At 37.8% G+C, this 14,047-nt stretch overlaps 1 protein-coding gene across 1 annotated transcript in view; it reads right to left on the minus strand.

The window, feature by feature from the left end:
• Positions 1 to 564: 564 nt before the first annotated feature.
• LOC124802668 (dolichyl-diphosphooligosaccharide--protein glycosyltransferase 48 kDa subunit) overlaps positions 565 to 14,047 on the minus strand; it is a 48,098-nt gene continuing 34,615 nt past the window's right edge. Inside the window, exons 5-8 of the mRNA XM_047263580.1 lie at positions 12,464 to 12,598; positions 12,128 to 12,286; positions 9,148 to 9,378; positions 565 to 1,094 (exon numbers count right to left, since the gene is read on the minus strand). Coding sequence (XP_047119536.1) covers positions 939 to 1,094; positions 9,148 to 9,378; positions 12,128 to 12,286; positions 12,464 to 12,598 — 681 coding nt within the window. The 3' untranslated portion in view covers positions 565 to 938. The remainder of the gene's footprint in view (positions 1,095 to 9,147; positions 9,379 to 12,127; positions 12,287 to 12,463; positions 12,599 to 14,047) is intronic.

Raw genomic sequence — 14,047 nt, forward strand, 5'->3', positions numbered from 1 at the left:
ATTTTTCTAATTTCTGCCTCTTACTGTTCTGTGCATTACATTACTCTGTGTGAGATGGGCTTAAGGAAATCTCTGACTCTTTGAGAGGGTTCTGGCAAAGTGCAGAGCATATAATATGCTGGTGCTACAAATTCTAAAATACAGCTCCAGTGTTAGTAGTCTGTATCAAGCAGGCTTAACAGTACACATATAACAAATTCAGAGACTTGGTGCACAAATATTATAACACATCCGGACAAACAATACAGAAATGTAACAGAGGTTTTCAGGAAAGTGAAATGGAAATCTTCTGGAGAAAGACAACATTGAACCAGTATCCAATGTAGTCTGTACAACAATGCTCTTGCCTCCTATTATGTTTCATGTAGGAACCAATAGAATAAGATGAGCAAAATTAGGTAAAACAGGGATGTAATGCAAATGAAATAGCATAAAGTCTCTAAAATTGGTGTTATGTACCATCCACGACTCACTGGAAAGTGGCTTGCAGACTATATATAAACTTGTAGATATTAAAAATTTGTAAATGGCAGTTATGATCACATCATATATGAAAACAATCTATTATTCCAATACAACAAGTTTATTCTCAACAATTTCAGTCATCACAGCTGTGAGTAATATTCTTACAGAATTAAACAGAAAGATACAGTCCTTCGAGGAAAGTGATTCACGCATTAGAAACAGTCAGTAGCACATTAACAAATTTAGGGTTCATACTTCAGGCACACATTTATTAATTATTGATTGGAGTTCCAAGGAACTTTCACCATTCATGCAGTGTATGAGTGTATTCAATAAAACACATAATATGATTTCATGTTTTCGTGAGTTGAATTTGCAACAGTTTACACACTCTGACTTTCACAAACATCACTGATTAAATTATTTTACAGCTGTACTGCATTGGAATGTGCACTTTTGCATTTTCATCTGTTTTACTCAGCCTTTGTCTTTGTGTCTTCCCGATAGTGCAGGAAAACTATACTGAAGAGAAATACCCCTCCCATCATTGAGAATGCACTGAAGTAGTAGGGGTATGCGCTTGGGATGAAACGTTCATATTCTGTGTGCTGTAACGGCCTGACAGACACCTGCAAAAGAAGAAAGTTTGTTTACTGTACTCCTCCTGTATCAGGAAAGCAGAACCCAATAGCTTACATTTACAATTGAAAGGAAATTTGATTTAGTTTGGTGAAAGAGACTACAGATATTTATGTGTAACTGTTGTTTCAGTTTTCAAATCAATTTCTTCAGTTTTTGGATTTAGCTGCATCATTGATGATAAAAGGCTACTGCTCACAGTACAATCAGTGGCTGGCAGGTTACAATTCTGATACTTACTCGCCCTTGTCAGTTATCTCATATTATGTTACAATTAACAGACTATACATGCTTCCATTACAGTCACCTACACTCCAAATAAATGTAAAACACAACCCTCAGAAACCAGCAAAGAATTAAACCAATGCTCACAGAGGATGAACACCCTTCCCAACAGACTGCTGAACGCACCCCCGCAGGATATCCCAGCCAATTATACCACGTGACATCCGCATTTTTTAATACACTACAGTATCAACCATCCACATGCAATACAAATACAGAGCAGTGACAAGGACAGTTATTGTTTTTATTATACTCCATTACTGCATAAATATTCAGCACATTAATGCTGTAAAACTTTACAAATACACATTTTTCTGATTAAAATGTATTAAAGTTAACTATTGTAGCAATTCAAGAATTTCTGTGTAAATTCTAGAACCACACAGCCTTCTACTGACTCGAACACACGATATTCTGGATATGAGTGTGGGATGGTAGAATCCTACCTACTCGAGTCACATGTTTGAGTGTGCAGGTGTAAAATCATTCGTGGGAAGAAAGCAGACGCGGTGGACAAACGGCACCGACGAGTACCTGTCGGGCAATCCATAGACGTTTTAGTGAGTGTGTAAGGAAGAACCATGGAGCTCATATGCAGCTCTGTGCTTACTGGGTCATTGACTATTTTTATTAAAACAAAGACAGTTGAAAAAGAACTCTTGAAGTAACCTTGCTATAGACAAGACTTATTTTCTGATTTATGTTAAGAAAAGTTATGGTATCAAAGCCAACTTTCTTTTAACTGTAATTTAATTTGTTTCCGACATTTGACTGTACAAGGGACTTACTGGAAGTTATATATTTATGTTGAAAGTGAGAGTTTTATTTATATGAAAGTCAAATACATTAACTGACGAAAAGCAAAGTCTGTACGTCTACTTATTTCATAAGTAGAAAGAGTCTAAAAATTCCGGTACCTAGCATTATTTGATGGAGAAGAAGTCAAGGATTTCCAGCAGCCGGATAACCAGTAAAGAAGAGTGGCTGCAAATTCCAAGTAAGTCACCTCATAAAGAAGTGGAAGGTGGTTTGGGGAAATAAACCACACACACACACACACACACACACACACACACACACACACACACACACACACAGAGTTGGAAACATCAGATTATGTATCGATGCACAGGGACAAGGTGTTAAATGCACTAACAGAGTTTAACAGGAAGTCTGAGATCTGCAACAGAATTTTGTCACAATAACAAGTTGAACTTGTTACAAGACTATGATAAACAGTGTATTTTACCTACAGTAAAGTGGGGATGGAGTGGAAGATGACTTAACCCCCAACAGGTAAAATTCAGAAATGTATATTTATCCCAGGTTTCACAAATACATACTGGTTTCTTCAAGGGGACAAAAAGTAAGGTTTCCTGGAGAACAATGGAACCGTGAGGCGCGAGCTGAGGCGTGAGAGGTGAGCTGAGGTGTGAGGTGAGGTGAGAGTTGGAGAGGAGCACAGAGATGTTTAGGTGACAGTTTTGGAAGCTACGAGTATGATTTTCTACTTCCATGTGTTTCTATCAATAATACTAAGAACATGCTCAGTTTTCAACTTTTCCATTTGTGTACCATGTGATACAACATTAAAGTTCTAGAACTACACATGCATGTTTAAGTTTTATTACAGAATTAATCCTGATGTGACTGTTAAACATGATGTCTAAATTACTCTAGAACATTAATAAGGAATCACAGAAAATACTTTTTCCTGATCAGGTTGTTGATTAAAAGATAATTAATGTGCTGATCCCCATTCTTGCTGCTTTATCGGACTTTATTAACAGATTACAGAGTACGCGAAGGAACTTGCCCCCTTCTTGCAGCGGTGTACTGTAGGTCTCTAGAAGAGCGTAGCGTTCCAAAGGATTGGAAAAGGACACAGGTCATCCCCGTTTTCAAGAAGGGACATCAACAGACGTGCAGAACTATAGACCTATATCGCTAACGTCGATCAGTTGTAGAATTTTGGAACGCGTATTATGTTCGAGTATAATGACTTTTCTGGAGACTAGAAATCTACTCTGTAGGAATCAGCATGGGTTTTGAAAAAGACGGTCGTGTGAAACCCAGCTCGCGCTATTCGTCCACAAGACTCAGAGGGCCATACACACAGGTTCACAGGTAGATGTCGTGTTTCTTGACTTCCGCAAAGCGTTCGATACAGTTCCCCACAGTCTTTTAATGAACAAAGTAAGAGCATATGGACTATCTGACCAATTGTATGATTGGATTGAAGAGTTCCTAAAAAACAGAACGCAGCATGTCATTCTCAATGGAGAGAAGTCTTCCGAAGTAAGAGTGATTTCAGGTGTGCCACAGGGGAGTGTCATAGGACCGTTGCTATTCACAATGTACATAAATAACCTTGTGGATGACATCGGAAGTTCACTGAGGCTTTTTGCAGATGATGCTGTGGTGTATCGAGAGGTTGTAACAATGGAAAATTGTACTGAAATGGAGGAGAATCTGCAACGAATTAACGCATGGTGCAGTGTATGGCAACTGAATCTCAATGTAGACAAGTGTAATGTGCTGCGAATACATAGAAAGATAGACCCCTTATTTAGCTACAATATAGCAGGTCAGCAACTGGAAGCAGCTAATTCCATAAATTATCTGGGAGTATGCATTAGGATTGATTTAAAATGGAATGATCATATAAAGTTCATTGTCAGTAAAGCAGATGCTAGACTGAGATTCATTGGAAGAATCCTAAGGAAAGGCAATCCGAAAACAAAGGAAGTAGGTTACAGTACGCTTGTTCGCCCACTGCTTAAATACTGCTCAGCAGTGTGGGATCCGTACCAGATAGGGTTGATAGAAGAGATAGAGAAGATCCAATGGAGAGCAGCGCACTTCGTTACAGGATCATTTAGTAATCGCGAAAGCGTTACGGAGGTGATATATAAACTCCAGTGGAAGACTCTGCAGGAGAGACTCTCGGTATGGGCTTTTGTTAAAGTTTAGAGAACATACCTTTCACCGAAGAGTCAAGCAGTATATTGCTCCCTCCTACGTATATCTCGCGAAGAGACCATGAGGATAAAATCAGAGAGATTAGAGCCCACACAGAAGCATACCGACACTCCTTCTTTCCATGAACAATACGAGACTAGAATAGAAGGGAGATCCGATAGAGGTACTCAAGGTACCCTCTGCCACACACTGTCAGGTGGCTTGTGGAGTATGGATGTAGAGGTAGATGTAGATCTACCAAGCTTAAACTGCAGTTTGCCTGAATCCATTGGTAGTAGAAACTGAACTGATTTCAAAACTGGACAAAAACTCAACAACAGTATATTATTTTGCATAAGGTGGTAAAATCTAGACAGGGGCCAGAGGTGTACTTTCATGTTTCATCCAGAAATGTTGTCAATGTTGACTGTGAGGTATGATGGGAACAAAAGGCAGTCTGTCAGTTGATGGTTCTACATATCAACGAGACAGCAGTGTGTAGACATGTTTGCAAGCAAGAGACAAAGGAATATTATTTGTCTCTCGCGTTTATATATATGCCAAATCCGCTTTTAAACAGCTGTGTTCTCAGGCCAAACCACAAAAATTGCCTCAGTAATCACAACATATTTGGATGAAACAACTAAATATTTCTGACACCAAGATCATAAATTTCATTGCTGCTTGTATGTACAAATATTGTTTGTTCATAATGCCTCGAGCAAGGGCTCAATAGTTCCGCGTTTGCATATGTCGGATGACTTTGGCCTGCTCGTGGTTTGTATCTGGCCACTGCAAACATTATCAATACAATACAGTACAACTGGTTTAGACAGTTAGCAAAAATGAAGTAGAGATAAAAATTGTGACTTCTGAAATTTTCCCGGCGTATTTCTTCTTCTAATAATTTCCGGGTATGCAGCCGGATCCCGTCGACATTCTGATGATGGCTGGACGTCTCTGGGCCGAAATATCGTGGCAGAATGTCGACGGGATCCGGCTGCATACCCGGAAATTATTAGAAAAAGAGATAAAAATTAATGTAAACAATTTGTTTTTGTTTATTTTATTTCTCCTTGTACTATGAAAATGAAGATAATCAATGAATAATGTAAGTTTAGAAATAGGTATGATGTTAACTTTTTGATATCAATAAAACAGTTTGTAATTTTGATTAGTCAGCGTATCTTATAAATAAGGTTTTCTCATTAAGTCTCTTGAAAGGGAGTTGCCTTATATTTGAGGCCGCCTTATGCTCGGGTAAATATGGTACATGTAACACCTCTGGGTATGGAAGGGCAAGACGAAATGTGAAAGCTACAGTCACATTACCACTTCTTCCTCATACCACTCGGTACAAATCCGACTGTTTGTTAAGTTTTGCAGGAGTCTTAATTACTAGCCAGAACAAAGTAATTTATGCTGGGTGCAACTAGAAACCTATTACCAGAAACTTGATGTGCACACACGTTTTATCAGCTGCAATAGTAGATGAAAGGATAACTAACACCAGATGAAAAACATTTCTACAACTTCTTTAAGTATTCTTTTTCCCCCCAAGAGGTGACTAATGCAGTTAATAAAAAGAAAATGATATTCTCCAAGTAATATCAGTTATGGTGCATAAGACTGGGGCATGAAGGAAGGATGGGCACTACAAGAGGAGGATATTTCAATTGAAATGGTCAATACTGAAAGCAAAGTAATACAAAAGGATCTTGTGAAACTGTTTACAGAATATTTGCAGCAGAAATAATTTGCCATAATTAGAACACTGCTGTAATTATTCTCCTCCACAAAGAGAGAGAAAGACAAGACAAAAGTAACTGCATTCCTATCAGCCTTCTCTCTATAGTGTACGAGATTCACTTATCACCCATGTCATAGAAAAAAATAGTGTGTTTTAATCATCCAGAGGAACAAGCTGGCTTTAGAATTGGATACAGTACAAAATACGATATGCAAGTTGTGAATGAACTACTGCTGCCCCTGTGATTTGTAAATATTGAGAAAAGTTCTGAATCGATTTTAACACAATACCTATTAACAACTGTTGAAAACCAATGTGCTGATTCAGCCTATGTTAGTATATTCAAGTACACACACATAAGGGTTACAGCTTCTATTAAACTTGATGCAACAGCGGAAAATTCAGAATTGAAAGAGAAATTTGGCAAGGATTTGCTCCACCACTGATTTTCCTCGAAGATTAAAACGAAAACTGTAACAAAGTTATCAATTGTATTTGGAATGGGACAAGACTTGGGTGAAGCATATCAATTGTGAAACAAAAAGGCAGTCGATGGAATGGGGACACACACATTCTCCCAAGAACCAAGTAAATGTTTGCAAATGCAAACGCTGTCAGCAAGAAAGATCATGACTACCATGCTTTGAGACTCTTAAGGGAGTGATTCTCAGTGATCTCCTCGAATTCGGCACGAGAATTAACTCGGAGACACAGCCAATCGTACCTGCGAGCTCCTACAGGGTTCTGGATGGGAGGTGTTTGATCATCCATCATACAGCCCGGATTCTATGCCGAGTGACTACCAACTATTCCCAGCAACGAAGACATAGCTTGAGACACAGTGCTTTTATACTGACGCTGGTTGCAAACAGGCAGCAAATTTCTACAGGGATGGTAATGACAAGCTTGTGCCACAGTATAAGTGCCTCGGTTTTAGTGGTGGTTATGTAGGAAAACAGCTTAACAGCATACCATTAAAATTTATATAATAAACTTTGGTTTTTCCATACTGTTAATTCTTTATTTCAAACAGTTTGTTACTTTATGGATATCCCTAATATTTATTAAGGTTTAAACTGTCTCACAGGCACATGTAAACCAGTTATTAAATCTACCTAAATTATTTCATGATCAAGACAGAAAAATGAAACTGTAGTTTAATACAGTGCTCACTGCATTTTTCACTGGCCATGTATCACTGGCGACAGATTATTGATCTACAAAGTAAATACTGTCATCAGCCATCTATCATTTATCATGAGGAGACGAATAGTGACATATTAATCACTGGTTTAGAGGAGGGGGGAGGGGCCATGTCATGTCATGGATGACCCCAGTTACTCTAGGGCAAAAATTGCTAATTCAAACTCAAGAAAGGAAGAAACGGTGAAGAGGTTGGAAGAGAATATTAATTCAATTTCTGGCTGCAATACAGTCAGTTAAATGCCACAAGAACCTTAACAATCACTTTGAATTTTACAACTTATCAACAGAAACTGGTTGTAAGGTTTCAGTGCAACCCCCCTTACCACTGCTTTAACATAAGTAACAATTAACCATGTCACTTTGGAAGAGCAGATTAAGTATGTATGACAAATTGAAAATTTATGAGATGAATTCTTTCAGAAGACACCTGACAATCTTGTAGACCACATTTTTACTGCTGCAAACAGATGCTCAGGTATGAAATACCTGTATACCCTTGTCAGCTCTCTCTCTCTCTCTCTCTCTCTCTCTCTCTCTCTCTCTCTCTCTCTCTCTCTCTCCCCCTCCCCCCCCCCCTCTCCCCTCCCCACCCCTCTCCTACAGTTTCTCAATTCACTAATGAAGAGCCACCAAATGCACAATGCCTGGGCTGGTATGGTTCTTGATTTTATTTTGTGTGAGCAGCAACCTGTTTTTGCACTTTGTACAAAAGTTAAAGCTGACGTGCTTAAATGATCATTTTATCAACACTGAAATAGATTTGTACATTGATAGGTATGTGCATTAATAGTATATTTTGCTATGACATATCACAATTTTCACAAAAATACCAGTTTTAACACTGAAGTTGTAGTTGCTATTGAATTAAAATATTGTTTGATTACAAAGTTTCTTGGGTTTCACTTTCTCCTCCTCCTGCTTCTTCTTCTTTCCAAGTCTTTAAATTTTCTTTGTTCACTTGCAGATAGTGTTGCAAGATTGGTACGACACACCAAAAGTGTCAGTTCATCATGCATGGACACCAACATAAGTTTGGGAAATTCCAGAAAAAGGAAGGGGCGAGTGTCTCTCATCAAAAGTAGGCAATGAAAACCTCGTAACACCAGTTTGTTACATTTTGTAGGTGAAGCAAACATCGTGTCTTAAAAAATAATATAAAGTGATACAGAAAGCTGCTACACATGGAACTGTGTAGTAGAAGTCTAGTTATTGATAGATAAGATAAATCCATGCATTTACAAACCTCTCTCTGATTATGGAGTTACTGGAATTATGAGTTTTTCATAATCAGATGGGAGTTATGAGGTTCTCACTGCCTACCATCGATATCCCTTTCTAGCCCATCAGTATCATTGTTCCCTAACACATCAAACCCTTATGAAAACCTAATGCAAGCACATGCTTAAAACCTACATTCTTTGAATAACAGTGCATCTTATAGTTCCAAAATATAAACAATTTGAACTGATGGGAGATTTCTCCATAGTGGTCAATAGATTTAGTATCAGAACAGATGTGATAGCTTCCAATAATAAGAGTCAGACGGGGAACACTTGATATGGAAGTAACTATATCATTTAGCAGATATTATTGTTCAGTGACAGATTTGACAAACAAGAAATATAAATTGGCTTCGGTTGGGATAAAAATTATCATTTAAACTAACTCATAAATTTAATATGGATGAAATGGTGTAGGTTGCTGGAGTTCTGCAGTATTTAACTGCATAAACTAAACACAGATGAGTGGACATTACATAACACAAACTCAAGTGTAAACAGAAAACAATAATTCAAATTAAGGTATCAGTTACTTTAAATTGTAATAGACGTTTTTAATACCTGTGTAGTAGAAAAGAGATGTGTCCATCCTATGCGGTTATAGTCAACCTTAAACTGGAAAACACCATAAACATCAGGTATACGAAACCTAGCTTCATACCGACCACCAGTTCCCCTTTTCAAAGTAGTTCTCACAAATGGATCAATGCGAACGAACTCAAGCTGCACATCATCTGCATCAAATGGTACCCATCTTCCATCCTGTAATTTCTCAATTTCAATTGTATAAACCTGTAACAAGAAGACAAATATATATCTTTGTTAATGAAGTATGAAACTTTGATTAAAATGAAGAAGTGATTAACATATAATGCCACTGAGACAATATAGCTTCCTAACATCACAATACAGAAAAAATTGCACAGCACTGAAAACTACTTGCAACCAGAAAAATAGGTATATATTGGGGAATCTTACTACTAACAAAGGGACATTTATCTAACTTTGCTTAGATAATTGATTTAGGTCAGTAAACTATGTAGTGTGTGAATGCTGTTGGTGTGATACTAACCTACAAGCAGAGACATAAAGGCCAGTTTCCAAAGATACACAAAGACACTAAATATTAGCAATGAAAGTTTTATTCTCTATTAAACTGAGGTATGCTGGTTGGTTATTCTGAAGAAAACAGCAACAAAGTCAACCAAAACCACAATTTCCGAAACAAGTGAATGTGAAACCTGTAATCATTATTATGTGAAACAAGCAATTCAGTTAAAATGTTTCCAGAATATTTCATGTGATTCTCCTCATCTACTTTTTTTCTTTTATTAACCTTATTTTTCCTTAAAAATTACTGGGCCAATGTGTTCTAGCAGCTAACTTTCTATGTGCCTTATCTTTCTCTAATTACCAACTTCCATTCACAATTTACTCTTTACGCTTTTTGTTTTTATATTCGATTTCTGAAACAGTAGCCTATGGAACAATAAAGCTGGTTGCAGACAAAAATGTTTTCAGTTGTACAGTCATCATCAACAGCCCATTTGATAAAGTCTTTGAGAGTGGCTGTGTCATGCAAGGCTCCCATCGATGTGTCTACTGACAGAACATCACCATGTCACATGCTTGACACTTCCTGACACAGACGCTGGCCAAGATTCATCATCAGACAGGCTGTAGGTAAGTACTGTACAATCAAAACCAATATCATTTTGCAGGTTTCTGACTGCATTAAAATTCATTGTTCCAACTGTCATACTGTTGCCCTCACCTAAAATAGCAAACAAGACTAGCCACCAACTGTTCAGAAAACTTAAGATGCAGTATCAATTTCATCATGATGATGTTGACTGTGTAAAATCTTACAAGTCTATTGTAAAATTGTTTTACATATTCTTATGTAATTATCATCAGTTTATTTATTTGAACCTTTCGATAACTTTCAATCCTAAGAAGCCTTTTAAGCAAGCTACAGGAAACCTGGTGATATAGCGATTTGAAATCTGCTCCAAAAATTAGTTCACTTCCTTAAACATTGCATCATCTTGCTAGGCTTTGTTACCACAGGAAATGAGAAAGTTCGTAGAAGAAGGAGTGAGAAGTACGTAAAAACAATTTTGAGCAAAGTGATTTTGCTTCTATGTCCCATAATTTTTCAGTGAATATATTTTGATAATGTCCTCAGTGAAAGAGAGATGTTCAAATGTTCGGAAAATTTTTTATGATTAGTTACTATTTTGCTGTTCACACCAAATTTGTGAAATTCTTGTTAAGGTCAGCATGCTACAAGCATCATTGACAGAGCACATGAAGAACTCAAACCGAAATAAGCTCTTTATTACGGTGAGTGCACAATACAATATTTTCTATTAGTACAGTTTTTTTCTATTAGCCAGTTTTGAACTGCATTCTTTCTTTGTTAGTGTACTTAGGACCCTCTGCGATTCCATTTGAATCTCCTCCACTGTGTTAATTCTCGCTCCTTCAACCTTCCATTTCAACCTTGGGGAAGAGAAAGAAGTCCCTCCAAGCTAAGTCTGCCGAGCATGACGTGTGGGGAACAACTGTTATCTTGCTTTTAGCAAAAAATACCTGAATTATGTAAACTGCTTGTGGTCACGCATTGTCATGGTGGAGTATCCGGTGGTTCTGTATGTCGCTTCTGTGGCTGATTTCTGATTTCTCAATATCCTCCCCCAAACCAACGTCTTAGAGCATGCAGACTGAATGGTTTATTGATCATTAGACTGTGAGGATGAACACACTATAATTTTAGTCTTGAATTTTGAGAGTTTTTTGATCAAGGCAAAGGACTCTGCTATTGCGACAACTATTCCTTAGTCTCTAGGCCACAGCCATAAACCTATCTTTCAGCAAAAGTTTTGATTGTTCTGAAATGGTTCACTGCAGTCTTTCTCATGTTCAATCGTTCTGGCAGAATACATTCACGTATACCATAACTTATTTCCAAGGCATTGCAGATGCTTTGGATGGTATGCCTATTGTCTGGCAGATTCAGATGCATAATCTTCTTAACATTTTCTGGTGTGATGCCAGTTTATGGCTGACCGTAACAGTTATCATCAATGTTCAGCCTGTTTTGAAAGGCTCATACCTGTCTCACGTCTGTGTCAGACCCAAAACACTGTATTCAAAAGCTTGCTTCAATGTTTGGTGGATTTCTGCAAAAGTGTATCAAAGTTTTGTTTTGAACTTTACATAGACATGTTGCTGTTTCAGGTGAGTGACTACAAAACTGCAAACTGGCACAAACATAACAGTGGAAATATGCTTAGCAACAACTAACCGAGTCACTCAGATTGCAGCCACTTGCCACACAGAGAAAAGAAGAATAACACGGAGACATCTAGTGGTATTTTAAGGTACCCTTAACCATTTGGCAAAAAATTCAAATTTCAGGAACTTTTGCATACCAAACTGTAAAAATAGTATTCTATAACTTAGCTACCACTTATTTTTCAAGAGTTTGTGTAACATGTCAATGTAGTATGTAATATACTGTGCACAATATACTTACAACATTGTCCATGATTGTGTATGCAGGCGGGGGTGAACGTTCTCCTTCACGATGATGAGAGACTGAGCGCACTCTCAGTACACCGCTCTCTCGGAACACCCATGAACTCAAAGCCAGTGCCACTTGCTTGTTTCCTGATACAGAAAACCTCTGTCCACCCTTTAAAATTAAATAACTTTAAGTAAGCACATGAAGCCTCCCAACAAGACAGCAGTAACAAATAAATTAGGGCAGCAAATGTTTTTATGGTTGTCAATCTAGAAATACAGAAGTAAGGCACATGTGGGGGAAAACACTCAACATTATGTGGTCTAAGGGTATCAACACATTACTTACTGTAGCTTTCTGCACAGGTGACGTGAAAGCCTCATCTGAGAAGAAATACAATGAACCTGAGAAGATGACCCTTGCATTGTTCCTTGCCTGTAGGGCAGCAATCAGAAGCGTATTTCGTCCAACAGCATGAGGATACTGAAAGGGAAAAAGAAAAATTTTATTGCAAATAATTGCAAACAAGTAACAAAAAAGTGAATATTTATGATATTCAGATTGTTAAAAAAGATGTCCTCTGCACTACGATGGATGATTTCAAACTGCTTCTGAATTAAAGACAAAACCTGGACACAGTTACAAACATTTCAATGGTGAAGTGAATTGCATGCGGAAACAGAGCTGAATGAGAGTGGGTGCAGGGTAGCGACTGCCTACACAGATTTGTGTGGCAGGTGGTGCGTGGCACTGAATGCGCATATGCAGTCATCATGCAGTGTTACTCAGCCACTATGCCTCCTCCTAGCGGCCACTGTTGGAGGCATTGGATGGTGCCTGATGCCTATGTGGTCATCTGCACAGTAGTTAGCTGAGATGATATTGCATTTGACGGCAGTTGTCAGTTAGAATACCACCAATTTGTATAAATACTCATCCAGCAGACAAAAGCTCATTGAACACCTACATAATTCTCAATAGTTTGTAGCAAATGTAGTAAACACAGAGATCAAATGCCACTGGCCTCTGGCTCATAAAAAAGAAAAATAGGAGACTGTATAAGTGATAGCAAGATGTGAATTGCGATTGTCCACATCAACAGTCAACGATTACAACACTGTGCCTATTTACGGAATAGCAGACACGAGTCACATACATGTTTGGAGTTGCAACATGGAACAGTTACGTCATGCTTTGCGGCAGAAGCTTAACTCAGCATGCAATCTATGGCACCACACTGTTACCTGTTGCCTGATGCACCACAGCAGTTTCAGTCCAGTACAGCTAATCTGAGATCTAATTAAGAGGTGTCACTGATAAACTGTGTCCAGAGTTAGAATTGTTAATAGTAGTGATTTCAGGAGTTTGATTTTAGTAACAGTCTGTGCCAGTTACCATGCAACTGGAGCACATGGAGTCTATAAGACAGTTCTATTTGTTAAATTAGGGGAGATTCTCAAGGTACAAGTGAACAATAACAAAATTAGAGGAAACCCTTAACGCATAGAAGGAAACATTAAGTAATAAAATAAAGGAAACAATAAATGATGTTATGACACAAAGTACTAGGATTACTACTTTAGAAAATGTCAAATAATTTGCCAAAGAATTTACAAACTGAAATGAATGTGCAATGTGACTCAGTATGTAAGGAAGTAGATGATGATCTTAAAGAAATCTATTATGATTTAAAAATAATCAATAAAGAAATCTCAGATACTAAGGGAAGAGTAGATATATTTGAACAAGGCAGGGCATTTAATGAAATTCTGAGTCCACATATTACACTGCCTAGTTTGGAAGAGCAGTTGCAGAAATTCGTATAACAAAATGTACAGGAGAGGATTGATTCCACTAGTATTACTCCCAATTCTACAGGTGAATCTGCTATTAAACAGCAAGACTTACAGAGATTATGGAGAATGTAATATA

The sequence above is a fragment of the Schistocerca piceifrons genome, chromosome 6 (genome assembly GCF_021461385.2).
Source record: "Schistocerca piceifrons isolate TAMUIC-IGC-003096 chromosome 6, iqSchPice1.1, whole genome shotgun sequence".
Classification (NCBI taxonomy): Eukaryota; Metazoa; Arthropoda; class Insecta; order Orthoptera; family Acrididae; genus Schistocerca; species Schistocerca piceifrons.